Raw genomic sequence first — 27,007 nt, 5'->3', positions numbered from 1 at the left:
AAAAAAAATTTAAAAGAAAAATATTGCTAAGGCCCAAGAATTTACTGCTTATGTTTTCTTTTAGGATTTTTATGGCTTCAGGACTTACATTTAGGTCTTTAACCCATTTTGAGTTTATTTTTGTGTATAGTGAAAGTGGTCCAGTTTCATTCTTTTGCATGTGGCTCTCCAGTTGCCCCAACACCATTTATTGAAAGATGATCTTTTTGCTGTTGTTTATTTTTGCCTTTTTTGTTGAAGATTAATTGACTATATAATTGTGGATTTATTTCTGGGCTCTCTATTTTGTTCTATTGATCTATGTGTCTATGTGCCAGAAACATCCTGTTTTGATTACTATAGCTTTGTAGTATAGTTTGGAATCTGAGATTGTGATACTTCCTGCTTTGTTATTTTCCAAGATGGCTTTGACTGTTTGGGGTCTTTTGGGTTCCATATAAATTTTAGGGTATTTGTTCTAGTTCTGTGGAAAATAATATTGGCATTTTGATAGGGATTGCATTGCATCTGTAAATTGCTTTGGGTAGTATGGACATTTTAACTATTTTAATTCTTTCAATCCATAGGCATCGTATATCTTCCTATTTATCATTGTCAGTTTCTTTCATCAATGTCTTATAGTTTTCAGAATATAAGTCTTTCACCTTCTTGGTTAAATCTATTCCTAGGTATCCTATTCTTTTTGATGCAATTATAAATGAGATTGTTTTCTTAATTTCTCCTCCTGTGAGTTATTAGTGTATAGAAACACTCAGATTTCTGTATCTTGATTTCATATCCAACACCTGTACTGAATTCCTTTATTAGATCTAATAGTTTTTTGGTGGAGTCTTTAGGGTTATATATGTATACTTCTATATATAGTATTGTCTGCATATCATTTGCATATAGTGACATTTTGCTTCTTTCTCACCAGTTTGGATGCTTTTTATTTCTTTTTCTTCCTGATTGCTGTGGCTTGGACTTCCAATACTAAGCTGAATAAAAGTGGCGAGAGGAGCATCTTTGTCTTGTTCCTGGTTTTAGAGGAAAAGCTTTTGGCTTTTCATCGTTGAGTATGATGTTAGCTGTGGGTTTGACATATATGACTTTTATTATGCAAAGGTATGTTCTCTCTATACCCACTTTGTTGAGAGTTTATCATGAATGCTGAATTTTGTCAAATGATTTTTCTGCATCTCTTGAGATGATCATATGAATTTACCCTTCATTTTGTTTATGTTGTGTATTGTGTTGACTGATTTGTGAGTGTTGAACAACTATCCTGCATCCTTGGAATAAATCTCACTTGATATGTTGAATGATGCTTTTCATGCATTTTCAAATTCAGTATTTTGTTGAGGATTTTTGCATCTGTGTTCATCAGAGATATCGGTCTGTTATTTTTGTTTTTTGTCATGTCTTTTGTCTGGCTTGGGTATCAGGGTAATGCTGTCCTCATAGAATTAATTTGGAAACATTTCTTCCTCTTCTATTTTTGGGAATAGTTTGAGAAGGATAGGTATTAACTCTTCCTTAATTGGTAAAATTCACTTGTGAAGCCATCTGCTTCTGGACTTTTGCTTGTTGGGAGTTTTTTGATTACTCATTTAATTTCATTACTAGTAATTAGTTCAAATTTCCTGTTTCTCCCTGATTCAGTTGTGGAAGATTGTATATGTCTAACAGTCTATCCATCTGTTCTAAGTTGTCCAATTTGTTGGCATTTTTTTTGTAGTAGTCCCTCATAATCCTTTATATTTCTATGCTCTCTGTTGTAACGTCTCTTTCGTTTCTGATTTTATTTATGTCAGTCCTCTCTTTTTCTCAATGAGTCTAGTTAAAAGTTTATCAATTTTATCTTTTCACCAAAGAACCAGCTAATAGTTTCATTGATCCTCTCTATGGTTTGTTTGTTTGTTTGCTTTTTGGTCTCTATTTCATTTATTACTGCTCTGCCTGATCTTTATTATTTCCTTCCTTCTACTGGGCTTTGTTTGTTCTTTTTCTAGTTCCTTTAGGTGTAAGGTTAGATTGTTTGAGATTCTTCTTGCTTTTTGAGGTAGGCCTATATCACTATAAACTGCCCTCTTAGAACTGCTTTTGCTGTGTCCCAGAGATTTTGAACCATTGTGTTTTCGTTTTTATTGTCTCCATGTGTTTTTTGTTTCCTCTTTGATCTCTCGGTTGTTTAGTAGCATGTTGTTTAGCTTCCACACATCTGCATTTTTTCCAGTTTTTTCTTGTAATTGATTTCTAGTTTTACACCACTGTAGTCGGAAAAGATGCTTGATATGATTTCAATCTTAAATTTATTGAGACTTGTTTTGTGGCCTAACATATGATCTATCCTGGAAAATGTTTTATGTGCACTTGAAAGGAATGTATATTCTGCTGTTTTTAGATGGAATGTTCTGCATATATCTGTTAAACCCATCTGGTGTAATGTGTCATTCAAAACTGCTGTTTCCTTATTGATTTTCTGTCTAGATGATCTATCCATTGATGTAAGTGGGGTGTTAAAGTCCCCCACTGTTATTGTATTACTCTCAATTTCTCTCTTTATGTCCGTTAATATTTGCTTTATATATTTAGGTGCTCCTATGTTAGGTGCATAGATATTTATAATTATTATATCCTCTTGTTGGATTGATCCTTTAATCATTATACAATGCCCTTCTTTGTCTCTTGCTACAGTCTTTGTTATAAAGTCCATTTTCTGTGATTGTTTGCTACCCTTGCTTTTTTTTTTTTTTGCTTCCATTTGCATGGAATATCTTTTTTTCATCCCCTCAGTTTCAGTCTGTTTGTGTCCTAGGTCTGAAGTGAGTCTCTTGTGGGCAGCATATAGATGGGTTTGTTTTTCTGTATATTTAGTCACCTGTGTCTTTTGATTGCAGCATTTAGCCCAGTTACATTTAAAGTAATTATTGATAGGTATGTATTTATTGTCATTTGTTAATTATTTTTGTGATTGTTTTTATAGTTCTCTGTTCCTTTCTTCTTCTCTTGCTCTCTTCCCTTGTGTTTAATGACTTTTAGTATTATACTTGCATTCCTTTCTCTTCATTTTTGGTGTATCTATTATAGGTTTTTGGTTTCTGGTTACTATGAAGTTCATACATAACATCCTATGTATATAGCAGTTTATATTAAGTTGATGGTCACTTAAGTTTGGACACATTCTAAAAGCACTAAATTTTTACTCCTCCCTCCACATTTTATGTAGTCATATTTTACATCTTTTTACTTTATGTATCCCTTGACTAATTTTTGTAGATATGGTTGATTTTACTGCTTCTATGTTTTAACCTTCATCCTAGCTTTATAAGCGATTGATCTGTTACCTTTACTGTATGTTTGCTTTTACCAGTTAAATTTTTTTCTTTTCATTAATTTTCTTACTTCTAGTTACGGGTCTTTTCTTTTACCTGAAGAATTCCCTTAAACATTTCTTATAGGGCCCAGTTTAGTGGTGATGCACTCCTTTAACTTTTGTCTGGGAAACACTTTATCTCTCTTTCAATTCTGAACATTGCTGGGTAGAGTATTCTTGGTTATACGTTTCTTCCTTTCAATACTTGGAATACATCATGCCACTTTCTTCTGGCCTGCAAAGTTTCTGTTGAAAAATCAGCTGATAGCCTTACGGGGTTTCCCTTGTATGCAACTGTTTTTCTCTTGCTGCTTTTAAGGTTCTCTCTTTATCTTTAGTTTTTGCCATTTCAATTATTATGTGTCTTGATGTGGACCTCCTTGGGTTCATCTTGTTTGGAGCTCTCTAGGATTCCTGGACCTAGATATCTGTTTCCTTCCCAGGTTAGGGAAGTTTTCAGTTATTATTGCTTCAAATAAGTTTTCTATCCCCTTTTCTCTCTCTTCTCCATCTGGGACTCCTGTAATGTGAATGTTATTTTGCTTGATGTTGTCACAGAAGCCCCTTAACTTATTTTCATTTTTTTAAAAAACCTTTTTTCTTATTTCAGTTTAATTGTTTTTTACTACCCTGACTTCCAAGTCACTGATTTGTTCTTCTGCATCCTCTAATTTGCTGTTGATTCTTCTAGTGTATTTTTCATTTCACTTACTGTATTCTTCAGCTCTGACTGGTTCTTTTTTTATACTTTCTATCTCTTTGTTAAAGTTCTTTCTGAGTTCTTCCAGTCTTGTCTCAAGTCTGGTGAGTGTCTATAACCATTAATTTGAATTCTTTATCAGATAGATTCCTTATCTGTGTTTTGTTTAGCTTGTTTTCTAGGGTTTTATCTTGTTCTTGTGTTTGAATCATACACTTCTGCCTCCTCACTTTGTCTGACTCTGTGTTTGTTCCGTATGTATATATTTGGTGCTCCACTATGTGGGCTGGGAGCACCCTCCAGTTATGACTGGCCTGAGTGCTGAGGGTGCACTGGTGGGTGGAGCCAGTTCTCAGCCTGACTTGTCGGTAGGCACACTGGTGGGCTGGGCTTGCCTCACATGCAGTTGGCTAAAAGGGCCAACTAGCTACAGCATGTGCTGGTTGTAGGGCTCATTCCCCAACTCCCTGGGTCAGGATTTGTTCTGGAGATGTGCCAGTTCTTACCAGAGCTGCCTGTTGGGTATGGGAGCTGATAGTCACTCTGGCAGGGCATAGGTCCTGGCTTGGACTGCCCAGTGTGGGAGCCACTTTGGAGGGGTGCCTGCTGGTGGGTTGGTTTGGGTGGGGCTAGTCTTCAGAGGAATTATGGGGCAGAGCAAGGTAGATGGAGAGTGTCAGAACTGGCTCCCCCAAAAGAATCTGGCCAAGGCAGAAGGAGGGCTAGAGAAATAGCACCTGCCAACATTTCCCATTCCTGGAAAAAACTCCTGCAAATCCCTAACCTTCCAACACGTATCCTAGAATTAGTCAATAAATCCCCTTCAGGTATACCCCAGACACTTTTTAAACTGCTGCTTCTGTGCTGGCTCTTGGGCCCAATGATGGAGACTCAGTTTCTCTCCTTGCAGAATTACTCTCCCCTACCCTGCCTCCTAAAATGCCCTGAAAATGAAGTCCTGGGCAGAGATGGTATCCATGGTATGGTCCTACCCCTGAAAGCAATCAAGGGCATTATAGCTTATGGCACCTTGGCCAGGCTCTCAGGAACCCCTTACTGCAACTGTGTGTTTGCAGGCTTCTCCTCAGCCTCTTTGTGTAAGCAGTGGTGGGAAGCTGGGCTGTAGCCTAGTGCATCTGTGGGGACAAGGCTTCAGGGCTGTTTAAGCCTGATTTATGCCTTGGCCTCTGCCTTGGGGCTCCCTTTCTCCCACCCAGCAGAAAGCATGGGGAATTGGAGGGAGTCCCTGCCTTGTAATGGGGAGGAGTATGGCAGGTGGGGCGTACCCATGCTGGCTAGGGTGTGCTGAGGCTGGGCCCTGGGCATTTCAGGACCCAGGTCAGCGCTCTCCCACATCAGGCGCAGCCCCGCCTCAGTGAGCACTTGCAGCCATTTGTCACCCTCACAGAGCACTGCAACTTTATGCCTACGCATAAAAACTGGAGGGACTCATCCCAGAGTTTGCTGCCACCGCCGCCGCCGCTGTTAGAACCGGTTTTAATTAGCTGCAAGATTTTAATGAGCTGAAATCAAGAAGAACCCCATCTCAGAAGCAAGCAGGAGCCAGACACACGGAAGAACTCGTCTGACAAAACAGATGGAGGTGATGTTCTCTGGGGACCGGGCTGTGTGCTCCGTTTCAGTGAGGAGTAAATGAGTTACTGAGGCCAGGAGGCTGAGCAGGGAAGGCAGGAGGTCAGCGCCATCGCAGGAGCCTCGGCAGGGGCTGAGTAGAGGTGCAGCCCCCTCTGCCGCCACGGTGGAATGCTTGGTGCCGGATTCAAGGTGACGGCAGTGCCTGGCTCCATTCTCCTCAAGTTGCCATAGCAGCCTCTCTCCCGATGAGCAGCTCCTCCTGGAGCCCTCAGCCGGGAGGGACGTCATTGTTCGCTCCTGCCCGTGCAAGGAGGAGACTGGCTGGACAGAGAACTTTCTGGGGCCCGGGGTCCACACGCCAAGTGGGTGCTCCCATGGGCACGTGGCCGGATGCCTCCAGCTGCCTCCAGTGGGGCATGGGAGTGGGTCCTCACAGCCAGAGGGGTCCTCTGGGTGATTGGGGGAAGCATCCAGGCCTTGCAGCAGCTGCAGCCAAGCGTGACCTTGGAGCCATCCGTCCATCCGCCTGCCGGCCTGTCGCCACTGGAGGTGCGTGCATTTTGGCTGAATTCCCAAGTACTTGCTTGTGCCCTAAAATGAATTTTCCCAAGAGACAAATTTTTAAATCAGATAAATAAGAAAATGGGAGGAATCCTTGGCTCTGACCTGTGTCCCAGGAGGTGTTTACAAGATTAATTGCATTTTTTTTTTCTTATAGTAAAAATTGGTGATACCATTCAGGCCTCAGGGAGAGCAAGCCACTGGGAAAACTAGGGCTTGTGAGGACAGGACCTTCTGGAAACTAAGTGGGCTGTTCATTTTTGTTGCCTGACTCCTCCTGGCTCGGCCCCCGGTTATTTGAATTTTCATATTGCCTGTTGGTCCTGGAAGGGAGGCAGGGAGGCAAGGGGGGGCCCCCTCTTGTCAGTGGAGCTGAGTGTGATGCAGCATGCAGTGAGGATGCAACAGTCCCAAGTGGGAGCGGAGACCCATGAGTGTGTTTACGGGGCCTTGGGCAGCCTGGCCCTGGCCTGTGAAAGGTCATAGAGTCCACTCCCCGGGCAGCAGCTCGACTCCCAGGAGACAGAGACAAGCAGCCTTTGGACCAGCATCTCCCTGTTGTCTTGAAAATAACATGTGACTTTGAAGACAAGGGCCCTCACGGGAACAATAGGGGATCAGATGCACACACTGCCTGGAGTGTCGGGTGATCTCTTATCTATCCTCCACCTCTAAAGGAAGGCGGTTCCTACGGGTTCTGTGATGTTGGCCCCCTCCTGAGGGGAACCCAGCCAGACTGCCAGCCAGTTACCCAGGACGGGAGGCACGCTTACCTTTTGATTCCATTTGCACATAGCAGGGAGTTGGCTGGTTAGATGGTCTGCAGTGAGAACAAACACTGAACGGGGGGCGTCCGAGGGGAAGGCTGGGGTCTGATACTTAGGAGGGTCAGGGAGAGCCACGCAGGACTCTAACACCAGCTTCCCTGGACATGGAGAATGGAGACGGTGCTGTTCTCTTGGGGGTCAACAAAAAGGAGTGTCTCTGAGAGCAGACACTTAAATGGTTGATGCTCCTACTGCAGTGAAGGTGCAGGTCCTAGGGCTGGTTTTCTCCCCCTGCCCCCGCCCCCAGATTTGGGGGCAAGGATGTGGTCCTCATCCTGGCTCCCAGGCACAAGGGCTAATGGAGCCTGGCTGCACCTGGGGGGTTGGGTTTGGGGTAGGTTCAGAAGCAAGTGAGGACTGGTCATTGCTGCAGGACAGGGGAAGTCTGTACTGGCTTGGATGGTGACAGTGGAGAGGAGGGGACTGGATTGCATGTGCTTCTGAGCCCCCCTGTTTTTTTCATCCAATAGAGCCTTTGGGCCGAGAGCAGGTGGCACTTTATTAGCTGTTTTACTGGACAGCGGTGGGCCGTAGCCATAAACTTGCTTCTCTCTTTCCCCTCCTTCCTCTCTCTTTCCGTCACCCTAGGTCAGATTGGCCTGCTGGCCTCAGGTCTGACCCAGGAGGCCGGTGAGGCTGTAGGCAGTGTGCGACCACCACAGCCCGCATATCAGGGCTTTGTGGCACTTTCTTTACAGCTGGGGCCTTGCTGGGGACTGTCGATGGTATATGTGTGCTGTGTGTGCATCCATGTGTGTATGCATGTTAGAGCCTGTGCATCTGCTCTGGAAGGGCCCCGAGCTGCCTTCCCTGCTCCCTGAGGGTCTCGTCCCTGCTGAATCCGTGTACGTGACACTCTTTCCACTCTCCTGACTCCTTTCCGTGATTGTCTGGACACCCCTGGGGGTTAAGCCAACTGCTTTGGGGCAGGAGGACCTCTATGGCACCCCCCTGCACCTTCCCTCAGACCTCGAGACTGGCCCTGGCAGCCCCTGCACACAACTCCTGTCATCATGGAGGGAAGGGCTTGGGAGACCAAAGGACACAGTGTTGAGAGTGACCTTGTCCTTCAATGGGGCCTGGTGCCTGCACCACTGTGTCTGTGTCTTTGCAGGATGATGAGCCAGGCCCCCAGGACAGTCCCATCCCGGGCAGCCATGGTGGGGTGTGGGAGGTGCATTCAAGAGGAGGGAGAAGCCACAGGGTCCCACGAGAGACTTCAGGGTCTGAGCCTTTGGGGACATGCAGCTGCCTATTTTTACCCACTGCAAGCCCTATGCAGGGGTGTCCCCGGCAATGGCAGGAACAGCTGTCTTTCTTGGGGCGGGGGCCATTGCAGTGAGGTTGGGGCCGATGGCAAACTGAGCCAGCTCGAGACAAAACAGCCCTGCTCCGTGCTGCCTCCCAAACATAAAAGCTGGGAGGTCGTGGGAACCACCTGCTCAGCACAACCCAGAGAACCCTGTGCTCAGGTGTGTTCCCATGCATAGAGGCCTGGGGCAGGTTAATTCAAGTTAACTGAGTGAAAACATAATTACAGAGACTGCAGAGGGGAGAAACCCAAACCTGCAATTTAACACTCTTCAGCCCCAGAGCTTTGCTGCGAACAGTCTAGACCTTGGGAATTTTTGTCTGGGCTGGGGAGGGAAGGACGTGTCTTACCACTTCCTGCCTCGTGCCCCCAGGAGCATGAGGACACAGAGGGAGGGGAGCTGGGGTTTCCTCCCCCACCGCCTGGGTGGCTGGTCAGGAATGGGTTCCCCGACCAAAGTACTGTGCCCAAGAAGACCCCAGGCAGGGAAATGTCCTTGTGCCAAGCAGTGCATCTGATCTGGGGTCCCAGCCACCCACCTGTGATCTCAGAGGCTACTGGAAGCTGCCCACCTGGCCTCAGCCTCCCTCAGTGCTGTCCTATGTCAGGGCTGGGGAAGCTCCCGCAAGGCCTTTTGGGTAGAGAGAGGGTGGTATCTCTGCGCCCGGACTAGTAGGAATGGGTGAAGCCAAGGGGACAGAGCAGCCTTCCTCTAAAAGGGGGAGTTCTGGAATCCCTGCCCGTCTAGCTGTGTAGATCCCTCTTCAGCGCCTGTCCCATTCCACCCATGCCTCATCCCACTGTAGGAACTTACATCCTTCCTGTGAGCAAATGGCCTCGGGGTGCCCCCATCTTGACCCACAGCTTGGCCCAGTTGGAGTCACTCATTGGTATTTGGGGTGTTTGGCATTTCTTGCTCTGCCCTTCAGGAGGAACCAGGGTGAGGGGCAAGTCACCTGGGCATACTCTGGGGAGGCAGTGACCAGAGCAACAGGTGTCCATCCACAGGAACACAAGGGATGCTGTCACCAGCCTCAGCCTGGAATCTGTCAAATGCAGGTCTGGCTACCTCCGTCCAAGCCTGAGGTCCTCAAGAGTGGGAATAGGCCAGAGCTTCTGTTCCCCCTGATGCCGCTGACTAGCCAGTGGGGTCTCTATTCCGCTAGCCCACCCATTTGTCAGGGAGACACAGCTCTGGCTGGAGAGAGGAGCCACCAGGTGGGGGATTCTCTGTCCCTGGTAGCCACTGGGCCTAGGAGACTCCTTCCCAAAGCATCTTGCTCTGTGGAGACACTTGTCCCCAACATTCTGTAGAGAGGAGCCAGGGCAGAGGGATCCAAGAACTTCTCTGTCCACCAGGCCAGTTGTAAGGGACAAGGACCCAAATTGCTGGCCCTGTACCTAGGCCCCCTATAGGGAGCACACCAGTTCTTCTGGAAGCTCGGAGGGCCTGCACAGTGCAGGGGCTGTTACTGGCTGTGGGTCTCTGGGGCTCCACCTTGGGCTCCCCCAGGCAGAGTCCAGAGAGTGTTTGTCTCCATGGTTTTTCCGGGGGTGCAAATAGAGGAACCCCTGCTGGGAAGCTGGTGTCCCAGCTACAGGTGGTGACTAGACTTCCCTCAGCCTCCTTGGGCTTGGAAAGGTTGAACGGACATACCTGAGTAAGTTCTAGAGGATGGAGGGATCGGGGATTATGCTTGGTCGCAGGCAGTGACTGGGGCCTCAGCCCGCACAGGATGTTGTGTGCCTCAGTGATGGACCCCCTTTCTCCCCATCTGCCCTGCAGACCGTGGCCTGATGGATGCTTGGTGTGGATGATGAGGGAAGAACGCACCTCCCACACCCGAGAGGTGACCCCGGAGCAAGCCCCGGATGACCCCGCGAGCCGGAACCATGCGGCTAGCCTGCATGTTCTCATCCATCCTGCTGTTTGGAGCCGCAGGCCTCCTCCTCTTCATCAGCCTGCAGGACCCCACGGAGCTCGCCCCTCGACAGCTGCCAGGTGAGCCCTTGCGCTCGGCCCTGATGCCCACTTGCCCCAGCTTTCCTGTCCGAAGTGCAGGCCTCCGTGGCTGCCCTGGTGCCAAGTCTGTGCCGAGAGCCTCGGCAGGCAGAGGAGGGGGCCTGGCCTTCTCCTGGCGGGCATCAGCCTCTGGCCTCTGACCTCTGGCCTGTGGTCTCTGGCCCATGCCCTCCTCTTGAAATGATAGCCAGGCTCTCATCCACTTGTTGCCTTTGGTGAAGCTGAGGCTTAAGGAGGATTCTGCCATCTCGTGGGGCCTCTCCCACATGGTCTGGGGTATCAGAGGGTGAATGACTTCTCCTTGAGCCCATGCCCCCCCCGCCATGGGACTCTGCTTCTCTGCCAGAGAGACTGGCAGACTGGGACTCCTCGAATCCAGGCCCTCTGGCCTGGGCAGAGGGGGTCAAGGTACCTCCTGTCTCTGCGAAGCTGAGATTGCTCCTGCTGGCCCCCACCTGCTGCCTGTATCCCATGTGTCCCTTGTGAGCCACGGAGGGGAGCACCCTTCCTGACTTGCAGAGAGATCTGCTGAGGACAGGTGGGATCCAGCAAGGGGAAAGTGGGAAGGATGGTTCTGGAGCCTCAGGCAGGCAGAATATGGAGAGGGGGAACTCAGGCAGAATGCCTGCTGCTGAGACACAGCCCCCATTCATCTCTCAGCGGTGGGCCTGGGGGCTTTTAGCGGGGAAGTCTGTGAAGACAGCCATGAGCTCCAGGACACGGACAATATGGAGGAGTGGAGGCTATGGGTTTAGGGAGAGAAATTCCTGTACCACCCTACAGAAGAGCAGGGCCCAGCGTAAGGCACCTGGCCCTCAGGGAGGGGACCCCGGGTACTTGGGCCTGCAGCCCCCTCCCCAGCCCCACCCTCGGCTCTGGCTGGCTTAGTCATCCCACGCATAGACTGAAGGCCTGGAGGCATCAGGTAGAAAGTCGGAAGGAGCATCAGGAGGCTAGAATGAGGACTGTTGGCCTGGCAGCTCCTACCAGAGGCCCTGGGCGGGGAGGCCAATGAGTTCATTCTTTCATCAAGAATCAGCAAGAGGCAGCCAGGTGGTGGGACCCCAGGAGACAACAGGGGAGTTACTGGTACTGACTCACGCCTGGGCCGCCAGGGCCGGGCCCTCAGGGGTAGTGGCTGTCAGAGGTGGGTCTGGCTACTCCCTGGCTTCTGGAGAAGCGAGGATATGTGACTGAGCTGGCTCCTCTGTGGGGACTTGCAGCCCCATGTGAGCTTTAGAGGGGCTGGCGGCCTTCTGTCAGCAGAACCCGGCCCCGGAGGGTAGGGCTGTCAGGCGGGCTGAGATTGCCCACCCCCCCACGTGTGCGGTGTCTGTGTGGAAATGAGGTCCTGAACAAGGGCCCCTAAATGTGGCTTGGGGTGAATGGTGTATCCTCGGGGTGACCCATGGATCTTTGGTGCCCATTTTGGTGTGTGTGTGTGGCTGAGGTGCACGCCATGGGCAGAGGGTCCTTGTGTCCAGGGTCTGCGTTCCGTGGGACGAGCCTGGGAGAGAAGGCAGGAGTTTGTGTCCGTCTGGGCAGGGGCCATGCACTCATCCGTGGTACACTGCAGGGACAGATGCTATATACGTGGGTAGAGTTGGGACCTGAAGGCCAGGACGTGCGCCCCGCCATGCCGCAGTCAGCCAGCACAGCGGATCGCTTGCGCTTCGTGTCTTCCTGCCCCTCACACCAGCCAGTTGCTACTGCGCATGCGCCCCTGCCCAGCTGCCCCCGCGCATGCGCATGTGGATCTTTTCCATTACCAGTAGGGCCAGACCCCACAGGACGGCTGGGATTTCCAGGATGGAGTGGCGAGCTGGGGAAGGAGCTCCGAGCCTCCGAAGGGCGTAGAGGATGACACGAAGCTTAGGCACGTATCCCCCTGCAGGGGGGACGGCGTGGACCTGGCTGACCCGTGCGATGGGCACACTTGAGGCTTGAGCCGTGTTCTTCTGGCTGTAAATGGAGCTGGACCCCCTTCACCACGTGGCCGGGTTTGGGCAACCTTGACGTTCTGCGTAAATCACATGGAACACAGTCATAAAACTTTAAGTAATGCTTATGTTACTTTCCCTGAGCAAAGTGTTCCTGACACAGGCTGTTTGTGTTGATTTGTTACTATTCATTTATTCTTTCCCTGTACTTCTCACAGCAGCCTAATTGTGATTCGGTACCAAGAAAGCAATATCAAAGTAATTTTCCACAACATTAGTTACAATTTTCTTCTGATCTTTCAAGTGAAACAATCCCATCCTGTTGGCTTCTCTGAGCATATAAACCTTGATTACATTTATCTGTTGGAAACCAGTTCTTACAAAGTGTATGTATCCAGTTGCATGGGTGGGTGGCCCCAAGGGCCTGGACAAGCCTTCTCGCTGTGGATTTCTGCTGGTGGGAGGTACAAAGTCAGGAGGCTGCCCTGTCATCCGGATTGGGTAAGGCCATTGGGGATGCCGCCTAGAGAGGAAATTCCACACAGGCTCCTGTGGCTTTCACAGTGCAGCAACTTCTCTGGGAACTCAGTGTCTGAGAGCCACTGTTGGTGGCCTTGACCAAGGTGGGAGGGGGAGGGTGGGCAGGTGAAGATCCAGAAACAAGCCTGAGAGTGGGAGAAGGAGCCTTCAGTTGCTTGTGGTCCCTCAGGGTTCAGGGTGTTGCTCAGATTTCTCCCGTGCAGTTAAGTTATTAGGTGTTAACAGCATGTGCACCTCTCAGGGACCAGTCAGCAAACCTCACCTGACTTGTGCATCAGATGGAATCTTAAGGGTTTGCCAAGATTGGATGGAAATCTTGCCATTTAAACAAAATCAGGCCATTTAAACAAAAATGTTTGCTATATTTTAAATCAGTCAAACCTTTTGAAATGTGAATAGCTGCTGGTTAACGTATCTTTCACCTAAGATGAGATTTTGGTGTGTAGTGTGTATCGGAGAATTCACCTATCCAATTATTTTCCAGTTTCCAATATTGCCAGGCCCTGTGGACTCAGGAAACTCATTCCTTGACCCAAGAGACTAGGCTTGCCCCTTCTCTAGGTGGAAGATGCAGAGAAGAGGCCAGAACCAGGAATAACACATCCTAGCCTGCTGGCCCTGGGGATACAGAAGACAGACTCCAGACATGTGGCTGGGCAAACTGAAATGTTATGAGTGGCCTTTCTTTATGAACTTTTTATTTTGGAGGGTTTGGAACACACACAAAGGAGATGAGACTAGCACAGTGACTCCAGGCACCTGGTACCAGGGGGCTCCGTCATGGTCAGGCCGGCCCCACCCACAGCCACTGGCACCTCCCTCCTTTGACTTTCCCAGATCGCATATCAATTCAGCCATAAATATTAAATGTATTGCTCGATTTAAGAGATAAGAACTCTTTTTTTAAAACATCCAACGATTCTTTAATAACATCCAATATCCAGTGTTCAAATTTCTGGTTGAATCACAAATATTATCAATACCTTTATTTCCACTTTGTTTTATCCAGGATCCAGATTAAGCCCACACATTGCAGTTGGTGATTGAGTCTTTAAGTCTCTCTCAATCTGTAAGATTCTCTCCTCATCTTTATTTTTCTCTTGCTCTTTATCGGAGGAAACTGGGTCCCAGGTCCTGCCGAGTTTCTCACCGTTGGGGTTTTTGTCGATTGTGTGTGTTTAGTGTATTTCAACATTGTTTTCTGCTCTTCGTATTTCTTGTAAATTAAGTAAATCTAGCAGCTTGATCAGATATAGGTTTGGGGGGTTTTATTTTTTTTTTGAAGATTTTATTTATTAGAGAGAGAAAAAATGCGCATGTGTGCGCACGCATGAGTAGAGGGAAAGGGCAGAGGGAAAGGGAGAAACAGACTCCCTGCTAAGGAGGGAGCCTGACGGGGGTCTCGATCCCAGGACCCCAGGATCATGACCTGAGCCAAAGGCAGATGCTTAACCAACTGAGCCACCCAGGTGCTCCTCTTTTCTTTTTGGGGGACAAGCATGCATATGTGATTCTATGTTCTTCCATCAGGAGGCGCACATCTGCCTGGCTCTCTCTTATGATGCCAGTTAGCCACTGAGGATGCACGTGGATCCGTCCATTCATTCAGGGCTGCACAATGCAGTGTTCTGAGTTTACCTTTCCTCCTTCATTCTTTTAAGTGGGATTTTGTTTTAATGGGGTGAGGTGAGTCGTTAGTGACCCAAGCAGCCAAAGTGATGGTGGATTGATTGGTTTATTCATTGGCAAATAAAAAACCATGACCTTATGATACAGATTCTATTGCTAACACACTATAAATAGTTCTTTTTTCTTTCCTTTTTTTTTTTTTTTTTGATTTTGGATATTTGGTTTCTAGAGTGAGTTTTCTTAAAGCGGGACCACCCCATGTTTCAGAGAAGTAAGTTCTTGGCTTTCCTGAAGCCGTGGAGCTGGGGTTGGGGCTGCTGCTGGGGTGTTGAAGATGGAGGCAGCCACAATGACAGCAGGGGTTCGTGCTCAGGGGCCCCTAGTGCAGACAAAGGGACTGTACAGCCCCTGGTGACTTCCTGGTCTGGAACAATCTGCCCCAGCACAAAGGCATTCAAGGATGGTGGTAATAATCCGCTTTTACCATGTGCCAGATCCTGTGCCAAGCACTTTACATGTTTCAATACATATAATTCTTTTTTGTTTGTGTTTTTTGTTTTGCTTTGTTTTCTAAAGATTTATTTATTTATTTGAGAGACAGAGCGTGAGTGGAGGGAGGGAGAGAGGAAAAGGGAGAGTTAGAGAAGCAGACTCCCCACTGAGCATGGAGCCCTACCCGGGGCTCGATCTCACAACCCTGAGATCACGACCTGAGCCAAAATCAAGAGTTGGACACTTAACCGACTGCACCACCAGGTGCCCCAGTACATATAATTCTGCTAATAACTGAATATTCCTGTTTACGGATGAAGTGCTGAGTAGTGGCTGGGTGAGCACACAGCAGCACTGTTCTTGCTGCGTTATTCGCTGCATGCTGGGCACAGTGCCAGGCCCTTTACAGGTACTTAGTACTCATTGAATACCTTCAAACCCCCATGAGTTAAGCACTCTTACGCCGTCTGGCAGAAGAGACTACTGAGATAAGAGAGGTGAAGAGCTGGGCCTGAGACCACACAACTTTGGGTTTCAGAGCCGGGATCTGTCCTTGGGCAAAAGGCTGTTGCCACGTACCTGCTCCCCTCCTAACAACAGAGCAGAGCCTGGGCAGAGAGAGCCTGGATCAAGATTTGGAGGCGTGCGGGAGTTTGGCATGGGAGGAACTCCCAGTGGATTAGGGGCTGGAGTGTGACCTGTGGGTCTAGACTCTTGCTGCAAATACAGCCAGTCCCGGGGCCCACAAGCCCTTCCTTGGAGCATCTCAGAAGAGCGAGCCTTCGCTACAGGCTGAGGGGAGCTCCCAGATCCTGAGGTGGGGGTGGCCGTTAGAAGGCACAGGTCTGGAGCTGTGGGCAGGAGCATGGGAGGGGACAAGGGCACAAGGAACCCAGCGGGGAGGTGCAGATTGGTGCAGGAGAGAAGGCAGGACCTGGGGAGGCAGAGATTGGAGAGGGTGGATTCAGGGGGTCGGGGCAGAGACCCATGTGGCCAGAAGACCAGGGACGATGATGAGGGTGAGGAGGGCTGCTGGCTCTGACAGATTGGGACGAGGGTACCACTCACTGAGGCAGACACACCAGATGGGGAGTGGTTTGGGGGAGGGGGCTGGAGACCACGTGTTCTATTTTAGGCAGATGGCATCTGAGTTGCTGGGCAGAGTTGCTCTGTAAGTCTCCACCCGGGACTCCAGACTCGCAGACTGCAGGAACAAGCGAGAGAAGCAGAAAGCCCCCACCCCTCCCAACCCCTCCTCCATCTGCCTCTCTGCTCTCAGGCCGCACACTCACTTCTTCCGTCTCCTGCACCTGAGGGCAGAGTCGTGGCTGGAGGAGCCAGGAGGGCTGCCTGGAGGAGAAGAGCTGTGGGTGACTTCTTTGTCTTCTGTAGCACACAAGAGGTGACCAGGTGCTGACCTACCGTGGAAGCAGCGAAGTAGGTTTGGGTGAGACTTCTTGGAGCCTGGGGCCTCTCTCCAGAGTGCATGCCCCTGAGCATCTTGCCTAGTCTCTCACAGTTAGAAATCCATGGAGCCAGAATTCCACTGCCAAGGGGCCCCACCAGCTCGAGGGCTCCTGCTTTTGTCCCCTGGGGGCAGGGCTGTGTTGGCCGGAGAAAATATGGCCCTCACTCTTGGTCCCATGGTTACCAGGGACACACACAGCCCTGCCTGCGCCAGTGCTGAGCCTACACTTGGCTCATGTGTCTTGTTTCTACAGCAACTCTTTGCCCCGAGATGTCCACTTGGAGCCCTGAGAACTGCCAGGCCAGAGGAGATGAGAATAGCACAGTGACTCCAGGGGCTTTCAGTAGCTCACCCGGGTGGCGCTGATGGAGTAACCAGAGGCGTGGTGGCTGTCCCTCTGCCCCCACTGGCCCCGGGAGAGGGACAGCCTGCTGGCCCCAGGGTGTATATGCTCATGCTCCTTCTGGGCCAGGGGAGCCAGCCCCTCTTCCCCCCAGTTTCTGTGGAGCCATCTGCTTTCCCCGGGCAGGTGGGTTTTATTGGAATCCTCTTGAGTCTGTTTCCTGAAACCATTTTCCACCAGCATTGCAGAGCACCATATATATTTTCTACAAACCTTGCGAGGCTGACACATCCTTGTTGTGACTGTGAATATCAGAAGTGACATGTAATTGCAGTGATCCATCCTGTTAAGTAGCTGGCAATATATCATTGCGGAATCAGCAGGGCTGGGACTCTCAGAACCTGGTGTTTCTGAACAATGCACCTGCAGCGTGTTCAAACTCTCCAAACACCCGCTGAGGGCTCACGAGGGCCGCCTCACCCTCCCGTACCTCGCTTTTCTGTGACCACAGCAAAGAAAGTTCTACTGTAGGTAAAACTACCCACTGAGTTTCCTACTAGTTTTTGGAGAGCCCTCTCCTTGTCACAGAATGCACTGGGCTCCAAGTGAGGGCCGTGGGTCAGGATCCTTGTAATGGTCCCCCTTACCTTGGGGGCTTCCTGGCCTCCTTCATCCTTGTAATCTGCAGAGCGGCTCTGGGGGGTTCCTTCTGGGGCCACGAGGTGGGCAGTGAGCTGGGGTCGCCCAGTTATCACTGTGCCGGCAGAGAGAAGGAAACCCGTGGGTTTAACAATTGCGGGATTGGAGACCCATGTGGCCAGAAGCCGAGGGGCATGATGGCTGAGCCCGCCTTGATGGGTGGGTGCACTGAGGCAGAGGCTGCATATTTCGGGGGCACCACTCACACTGGGTTCTGTGCTAGTTCGGAGTAGTGTTGACTTAGACTCTAGGGTAAAAGGGTGCCCCCTGGAAGTGCAGAGGGCAATACGGATGAAGGGACAGACATGGGTTCCCCACATGGTAGTCAGGCAAAAGGTGCCAAAAATGGAGACTGGTGTCAGAACACACAGCCCTCGAGTGTGGGGGGCCCTGGTTTGGTGGGCCCTGGGGTGCTGGCTTTGGAGCCTTGTCTGGAGTCTGCTTTGGGAGGTGGGGTTCGTGAAGGACCCTCACCGCTGCCTTCCCTGGGAGGCCCTGTGGGCCCTGTCTCTACAGCGGGAATTTCCCTGTCCCTACCCTGTCTCACTGCAACCGGGCCATTCCAAGTGGCACCCCTGATCCTCAGCTCCCCAGCATCTGCTTCTCTGATTCGGGCCTCAAACATTCCCCCCATCCCTGCAGAAGACACCCCGGGGGTCTCCAGCCAGAATCTCACTTTCCTTTGGTGCATTAAAATATGCTAAATGAAAAATAATGAACATGTAGGAACTAATAACAGGAATCACCTAATTAAATTAGGAAACAGACATCATATCGCTGTAATCTGGAAATTGATATTAATAGAAAATGGTCCCAGAATTGTTATGCTAAAGGTTCCTAGGGGTGGGGGAAATTAAAAAGGAGAGCAGAACAGAACACTGGGGCACCGGATCCAGTAAGAGCAAGACTTCAGTTTTAAAGGAACTAAAGGGAAACGGTAAAAATAGGAGATGGGGTCACTGCATGGATCTAACCGAGTCCTGGACGAACATGGCTCAGAAAGCCACAGAACCCCACACGCGTGTTCGATAGTTCTTTAAACAAGACAATGTAATTAAGCTTCAGTGTGCTTGACACGTCGTGAGAGTCATGTTCCTTGACGTCTGGCACCAACCCCGGCGCCTTCCCTTTTTCCTCTATCCTGGGAGGCAGGTACAATTATCCTCAGCTCGGACTCCAGAGGGGGTAAGTTGGTGACCCAAAGTCCTGCGGCCAGAGTGGCCCGAGCCGGGATTCGAACCCGGATGGGCCTGACTGCAAAGCCCCTCCTTGGCTCACCCTGCCCTCCTTCCCTGTTGCTACTGGTTGATGTCATGGTCTGCATTTCTTGTACATTCTGATGTTTTTCTGCCATTTCCTCAAAGTGCATTTCTTGCCGATGCCCAGCAGCAGCCGGACACCCTGACCCCAGCCCCAAGGCTCGTCTGGCGGTGTGGCTAATAAAGCCCACACAAAGCCCCCTTCTGAAATTACAGTCCGGCTGGAAAACTGAGTCTCCTATTGTGTCCGGGCCTAGGCGGGGGCCAAGCGGGGCCGCCAGTTCCAATACCTGTGCCGGCTCGCGGAAGTCCCGGTTTCAGGTTGTGTGGCCACGGCCGCCTACTGTTCCCCCAGGCCCCTCACTTGGCGGGTGAATTGGGCTCTGTTCATCCGTGATGTGAGTCACAGCTTGGCGGGCCCAGAGTGGGGCTCAGGTGTGGGGTGACCCCTTTCCCACTCTGCCAGGCTCAGAATGAACTGGAGAGACCCACGGAGGAGGGGCTCAGATCAGCATGGGCGATGCCCCAGAATCACATCTGGTCTGGGAGGCTGTGACTGCCCCTGGGCCATGGTTGGGCCCCAGGAGGGCTTAGGCCTGGGTGTCGGGGAGGGGTTACTCCCAGGCCTGAGATTTCTCTCCCTCCACGTGGGCCCTACCCCGACCCCCTTCACCACCCAGGCATCTTTAGTGGGGGGGGGGGGTCACCAACATCAGAGCCAAGCCCCCCACTCGACTCATGAGATCCGCCAGCAGGAGCAGGAGGGCAAAGCAGAACTCCAATCCCAAAGTGGCAGGGGGGTCGGCAGGGCGGCCCCCTCTGCCTGGCTTGTCTCCCCCTGAGCCACATTTGGCCTGGAGAGTCTGTGTTGTGGCAGGAGATGGGGAGCTCAGGACACACAGTGAATCAGAATGCTGTATTCACTGCCAGTGTGGGGAAGAGCCCAGTGGGGTCCTAACATGTGCTTTTGGAGGGCCCTCTAGCCTTTCTGAAGGCCTAAGTTGCTAATGTGGGCAGCGGAGAAATGGTTCTGTGCCAGAAGAGGGTCTAAGGACAGGCCTGTTGCTATGGTTGCTGTCCTTCTCCATGGCCACTGGGTGGTTCTTGGTTTTTTAAACCCCAAAAAGGTCATGGTAGTAGTTATGACAACAGCAGTGCTAGAGAGTTGGTTCTGAAAGTCGATGCAGGTTGGCGGTGCAGTGAGCCCATCAGGGGTGCCCTGGCAGGGGGCTGAGGCCTGCGTGCCTTGTGTCAGGCCTCGGTGGGGCTCTCACCAGGCCTGCTGGCCCCTCCTGTTTATGGTGACTCCTTTCTTGTGGCTTGAGGGTCAGTGTGTGTCTTCTCCCTCCTGAAATATTTGCAGCAAGTTAGGAGCTCAGGCAGACCCAATCTAAGCCAGAAGCTCACCATTACCTATGTGCTGGTGTTTTCATTATAAAGCTTATTTCTGGGATTTGTAGTTCTGCAGTTTTAACTTGAATCATGGTGAAACTCAGTGGACAGTTCTCTCATTGAAAATGTTTTATTTATATGGGAAAAATAGCCCAGCTGCAATGGGTTCCATTGCCCCCCCCCCAATAGCTGCTGCTTGGGAGCCCCTGCACAGCCATTGGCCCTTAATGGAAGGATAAGAAGCCCCTGGGGAGGTCTTCCCATTCTCCCGATCTGGGGTCCAGACAGGAAGTTGAGGGCTGCTTCTCACCAAGCCTTGAGGCCTGGCCATGGCATTCCCAGCTCTCCTCAGAGGTTCTGAGACCACCTATAGCGTAGACTAGCCCCCATCCAAGTTCCCCTTTCCCCCTAGCTTGGTTGTACCCAAAGCAGGTCAAGTAAGGGTCCAGTCCCTGGCCAAGTGGTTCTCAGCCCAGGTGCTTCCCAACCTGGGTTGGCCTGAGGCGGTGGTCTGTGAACTTTTCTCCACAATTTGGTTGTGAGTCCAGATGTGTTTCATCCTGGGAAGGAGAAGGCTACAAACATTTGTGAATGCATTCGACCTTTGCCCTCAGGGTCTGGCCTGCCCCAGCAGGAGGGAAATGGGGAGGGAAAGGGACAAAGTGGGATGTCAGTGAAAACTGTGTGCAGGGTCACCAGGTTGATCAGAAGATGCGTCCAGGGCAGGGAGACCATAGGGAACCGGGAGGGGGTCGGGGGGGAGGGAGGAGGAAAGCAGACAGGCCTGGGTCACTCCTTAGCTCTAGCCAAGAGTTCTGTGCAGTGTGGGCCCAGAGTGCCCAGACCTTCCCTTTTATTTATTTTTCTCCAAAGAAGCTGGGGTCTGTAATATATTTCTGTGAATTCTCCTGACTGGCTCAATTTTTGAAACTTAGAATACGGTTTCAGAGTCGGACAACAGTTCACATGGGTACCTCCTATCGGTTGGATGGACAGGAAAGAGAGGGTCTGTCCCATATCCCAAAGCTCCCTCAGGCTGAGAACTGCCCCCTCCTGCCCTCCTTGTACAGCCCCCACCACCCAGGACAGAGAGGTGGTGGGTCTCCCTGGTGGGGAGGGGACTCGTGAACTCTTTCCATCCCTGGCAGGACTGCGTCAAGCCAGACACCAAGTGAGTCATGAGCGGAGCCTCTCCAGGTGCCTACTGCCCGACAGTGGCCTTCTGGAGCCCCAAGAGACCCTTGTCTGGTTCAGGAGGCCAGGAGCCCTGCCAGAGAGCTGTCATGATTTCAGCATGGGGCCTGGGGGGCCCAGAAAGTGACTAGTCAGCAGAAGCATGGGGGAGACAAGGGCCAGGGGTCGGGGTCTGGGGAGGCACACAGTGAAAACCTTCCTTCATTCACACACAATTACTCATATGCAAATATTTGCACCCCTAGCTGCAGCAAGCTTTGGTTGCTATGAATAAAGGAAGGATCATTTCTGGACAAACCTTCCTGCAAGGGTGGGCCCTTTAACCAAAGGCCTGGGAGTGGGCTGTGGGCTCCCTGTGGGGTGAGCTTGGGTTAAAATGGAGATCCCAGTTCCCATAGGGATGGCAAGGTTGGCCACACTGGTCTTCTTTCTTCCCCGCCTGGGATACTGTCTGTGGTTGTCACATCTGTCCGGGGTCTCCTGGGTGAGGGACCAAGCCTGGCCCAGCAAGGGACACTGAACTCTTCCTTCCCTGCTGTCTCCTTGGCAAGAATGGTGCCATCAGGGCTGTGAGTGAGACCAGAGAGTTCTAGAGAATCCTAACAGCATCCAGGGAGGTAACACCGGGGAATGTGGTCTGAGCAGTGATGAGTGATGACCATATGAGTGCTGAGTGCCTGCTGTATACCAGTACCCTCTCCCTGAAGCCTCACAGCACGAGGTCTCTGTTGTAACAGATGGGGAAACTGAGGCACAGAGCGGCAGAGTCATGGGTCCAAGGTTACACAGTCGGGAAGTGGCGGTATCTAAATGAGATCGCAAACGAGGATCTCGTTTGGGCAGTACCTAAACGAGATGATTTGTGACCTCACTGGTGACTCTGACAGCCATTCAGAGCTGAGACCCCGTGCTGGAGGGCCAGCCTGGGGGCCTGTGCCACATTGCCATGCTGATGTTGGGGCGTGCTTCCTTCCTGTCTGTCGCAGACACATTCTGGTCTGTGCATACGTCTACGCTGGTGCAGGGATGGGACCTCTTGTGAATGTGTGTGCATGGCTGGCTCCCGTCCACAAGAGCATGTCCAAGTGTGTTTGTGCACAACGCTGAGGTCCACGAATGTGTGCTTGGGGCTCACCACTCACGTGGGAAACATTTGCACGTGGGACAGTTTGGGGCTGGCTGCTTTGAGGGCACACTGAGGCTCCCTGCTGCCCTGAGCCGGTGGGGCCCCAGGCTGGGGCAAGTCAGCCACAGAAGTGGGTGAGGAATGGCCATTCCAGCAGGAACTCGGCGAAACCAGTTATTGTAACCCTCTTGCCCGATGCAACCTGGGTAGACCAAATAATGAAATTACGTTCATAATATCTCAAGTTGAATGATCACTGCTCGAATTAGTTCCTTCCCAGAACCAAGCCAGAAGGAGCGGTGGTAATTAAAGGATTTGTGGGCTTATACCAAGTCTGCTCATCAGGCATGTACAATATACTATACGGGGCTGGCAAGATGGGGCTGGGCCTTGCCCCTTCCCGGGGAGCACGAGCCAGCATAAGAAGCCTACAGGCCAGCAGGAGAGGGGGTTCTTAATGGCTGGGGGCACTTTTCCACTTTCACTCAGTTACTTCAGAAATATTTACTGAGCCCCAGCCTGGCTGAGCACTGGGATTCTGCAAAGAGCAGGACCAGGAGGTCTCAGCGGGAACAGAACTCACAGTGAGTAGGGCAATGGGGAGCTCCTGGTGTCCGCACCCCGCCCCCCGACTCCTTCTCAGGCTGGCCCTTCCTTCAGCAGTGTCCCAGGAGTGCTGGGATGCCTGATCCTTGTTCTACTTCAGGGCTTGCAAATTAAGGTCTGAGGCTGGGACTCTCTAGGATTCCTGCTGATCAGAGAAAGAACAGGAAGGGCGATGGTGTGGCTCGACCCCCACTTAACCCGTCCTGTGTCCTAGAGAGAGGGCCAGGGGAGCCAGACCCAACAGCAGAATCACACCCAAGACCAGAACATCCCTCCATCCAGCCAGTTTTTGTGTTTGTTTGTTTTTTAATTTCTTCCATTTGCTTCACTGAGGGGAGCAAATGCATACAGCCCTCCTCGGGGAGCAGAAAATGCCAGAATCCCATGAAAGTAAATACCAACCGTGTGGTCAGCCTCGGCAGTGTGGCCACTGCCCTGGATAAAATAGCACCTAAAACTTGTTTAAAACCCAAGAAGGAGAGAGAAATCCCAGGATCCAGGAAATGAGAGGGATTCAGGAGAAACTGTGAGCCCCAGGGGTGCCTGCCATGGCTCCTGGGGCTAGCTCAGGCTTTCCCCAAAACTGCTTTATTCACGTATAATTCATGTGCCTTAACATTTGCCTATTCAAGTGTACACTTCAGCGATTTTTAATAAATTTACAGAGCTGTGCAACCATCCCCACAATCCAATTTTAGGATCCTTCCATTCACCCCCCCCCGCCAAAATCTCTTATGCCCATTTATGGTCACCCCCCATTGCCCGCATGCAACCACAGATCTGCTTTCTGTCTTTCTAGATTTGCCTTTTCTGAACATTTCACGTAAATGTAATCCTACGACATGTAGTCTTTTACATCTGCCTTCTTTTGCTGAGCTAATGTTTTTGAGATTCATCCATGTTGTGGCATCTATCAGTAGTTTATTCCTCTTTATCCCTGACTAATATTCCGTCACATGGCATCGTGGTTTATCTATTCAGCAGTGGATGGGCATTTGGGTTGTTTATATTTTTTTGGCAATTATGAATAATGCTGCTATGAATGCTCTCGAGTCTCTGTGTGAACACGTCTTCATTTCTTTTGGACGGATGCATAGGAGTAGAATTGCTAGGCTGTATCGTAAATTTATGTTGAATTTTTAAAGAAACTGCCAGCCTGTTGTCAAAATGGCACCATTTCCATTCCCACCAGCCATGCACGAGGGCTCCAATTTCTTCACATCCTCATCAACACTGGTTATGATCTGTCTTTTTAATTATAGCCAATCTAGTGGGTGTGAAGTGATATCTCATTGTGGCTTTAATTTGCACTCACTAAAGACTAATGATATTGAGCATATTTTCATGTGCTTATTAGCCATTTGAATATCTTCTTTAGAGAAATGTCTATTCGAATCTTTGCTCATCTTTTAAATTGAGTTATTTGTCTTTTTACTGAGTTGTTATTCTTTATTTTGTAGACCCAAGGACTTATTAAATATGCAAGGAATTTCTCCCATCTGTGGTTTGTCTTTTCATTTTCTTGATGGTGTCTTTTGAAGTGCAAAAGTTTTTTAATTTGGAGAAGTTCATTCCATCAATTTGTTTTCTTTTGGGTAATCATGCCTTTGATGTTGTGGTCTAAGAAATCTTTGCTTAGCCCTAACGTCATAAAGACTTTCTCCTATGATTTCCATTAAAAGTTGTATAGTTTTAGCTCTTATATCTATGTCCACAATTCATTTTGAGTTAATTTTTGTGTTTTGTGTGAGCTAATGTTCTAACTTCCTCTTTTTGCTGTGGATATCCAATTGTCCCAACACCACTTATTGAAGACTATCTTTTTCCCATTGTACTGCCTTGGTGCTTTGGCCAAAAATAAATTGCCCAAATATAAGAGTTTATCTCCAGGGTCTCAATTCTATTCTGTGGAGCCTTATGTCCATCCTATGCCAATAGTACAATATCTTGATTACCTGTAACTTTATAAGTTTTGAAATCAGGAAATATAAGTCTTCCTCTTTGTACTTCTTTTTCAAGATCATTTTGGTTATCCTGGGTCTTTGTAAAGCCTGTGTAAATTTCCATGTAAATTTTAGGATTCGTCCATTTCTGCCAACAAAAAGCTTATTAGGATTTTGATGGGTGTTGCATTGAATCCATCAATCAACTTAACAATACTGAGTCTTCCAATCCATGAACATGGAATGCCTCTCCATTTATTTAGGTTTCCTTAGTTCCGATTAGCAATATTTTATAGCTTTCAGTAGACAAGTCTCATCCTTCTTTTGTTAAATTTATTCATGTATGGTGACTAACATAACATAATAAAATAAAATTTTGAAAAAAAGAAAAAAAATTTATTTCTAAGTATTTTATTCTTTCCAGTGCCAATATGAATGAAATTGTTTTCTTAATTTCATTTCTAGTATCTTAGATATTATTGCTAATATATAGAAATGTTCATTGCTAGTATATAGAAATACAATAGATTTCTCTATATTAATCTTACACCCTGCAACATATTAATTCTAATAGTTTAATTGTGTGTGACTTCTCCAGGATGCTTAAAATACAGGGTCATGTTGTCTGCAAATTTTACTTCATCTTCCATCTGAATGCCTTTTTTTCCCTTGCTTATTTGTACAGGCTACAACCTCTAGTACAATAAGAAATAGAAATGGTGAGAGTGGACTTCCTTGCCTTGTTTCCAATCTTGGGAGGAAAGCTTTCAGTTTTTCACCATTAATTATAACGGTATGTGTAGGATTTTTTTAAATTTTATTTATTTATTTGAGAGAGTGAGAATGGAGAGAGAGCACATGAGAGGGGGGAGGGTCAGAGGGAGAAGCAGACTCCCTGCCAAACAGGGAGCCCGATGTGGGACTCGATCCCGGGACTCCAGGATCATGACCTGAGCTGAAGGCAGTCGCTTAACAAACTGAGCCACCCAGGCGCCCTAGCTGTAGGATTTTTGTAGACCTTTACCAATTTGAGAAAGTTTTTTTCTACTGCTAGTTTGTTGAAAAAAAAAATTTTTTTTTTTTACCATGAATGTAGGTTTTGTCAAATGCTTGTTCTGTATCTATTGTGTTGCTTATGTGGTTTTATCCTTTATTCTGTAAATATGGTGTATTACAGTACTACATCAACCTCACATTCTTGAGATAAATCCCACAGGCTCATGGTATATAATCCGTTTTATACGTTGCTGGATTCAGTTTACTAGGGTTGTGTTGTGGGATTTTTTGAGGAATAGTTGTCTGTAGTTTTCTTGCGATGGCTTCATCTGGCTTTGGTATCGGATTAATGTAGGTCTCAGCATGAGTTGGGAGGTATTTCCTCCCCCTCTTCTGTTTTTCTGGAAGAGTTTGTGTAGGACTGGCATTATTTCTTCTTTAAATGTTGGGTAGAATTTGCCATTGAAGCCATCTGGGACTGGACTTTCCTTTGTGGGAAGATTTTTAAATTACTAATTCAAATCCTTTACTATAGGTCTATTCAGATTTTCTACTTCTTAAGTCAGCTTCAGTAATTTATGTCTTTTAAAGACTTTATTCATTTCATTGAAGTTGTTTCATTCACTGGCAAAAAGGTGCTGTTAGTATTCTCCTGTATTTGTTAGTGACGTTCCTTCTTTCCCTCCTGATTTTAGTAATTTGTGTGTTCTCTTTTTTGTTTGCAAGTCAAACTAAAAGTTTATCCATTTTGTCACTCTTTTCAAAGAACCAACTCTTAATTGCTTTTGTCTTTTATTTTCTATTTCTCTGATTTCTATTCTTTTTTATTTATTTATTTATTTATTTATTTATTTATTTGAGAGAGCGAGAATGAGAGAGAGAGAGAGAGAGAGAGTACATGAGAGGGGGGAGGGTTAGAGGGAGAAGCAGGCTCCTCACTGAGCAGGGAGCCCAATGTGGGACTCGATCCCGGGACTCCAGAATCATGACCTGAGCCGAAGGCAGT

The 27,007-nt window shown here is 49.1% G+C and overlaps 1 protein-coding gene across 4 annotated transcripts in view; it reads left to right on the top strand.

Annotated features, from left to right (window-relative positions):
- The window catches only part of CHST8 (carbohydrate sulfotransferase 8), a 126,424-nt gene that overhangs the window by 52,603 nt on the left and 46,814 nt on the right, over positions 1 to 27,007 (top strand). For all 4 annotated transcript variants that reach the window (XM_025854651.2, XM_073885425.1, XM_025854650.2 and 1 more), the window contains one exon: positions 10,138 to 10,353. In XM_025854651.2, coding sequence (XP_025710436.1) covers positions 10,224 to 10,353 — 130 coding nt within the window. In that variant the 5' untranslated portion in view covers positions 10,138 to 10,223. The remainder of the gene's footprint in view (positions 1 to 10,137; positions 10,354 to 27,007) is intronic.

The sequence above is a fragment of the Callorhinus ursinus genome, unplaced genomic scaffold (genome assembly GCF_003265705.2).
Source record: "Callorhinus ursinus isolate GAN/ISIS: 27379988/994484 unplaced genomic scaffold, GSC_fseal_2.0 scaffold61, whole genome shotgun sequence".
NCBI classification, from domain to species: Eukaryota; Metazoa; Chordata; class Mammalia; order Carnivora; family Otariidae; genus Callorhinus; species Callorhinus ursinus.
Note: the sequence above shows the minus strand (reverse complement) of the source record. Positions and strands in the feature narration are given on the sequence as shown.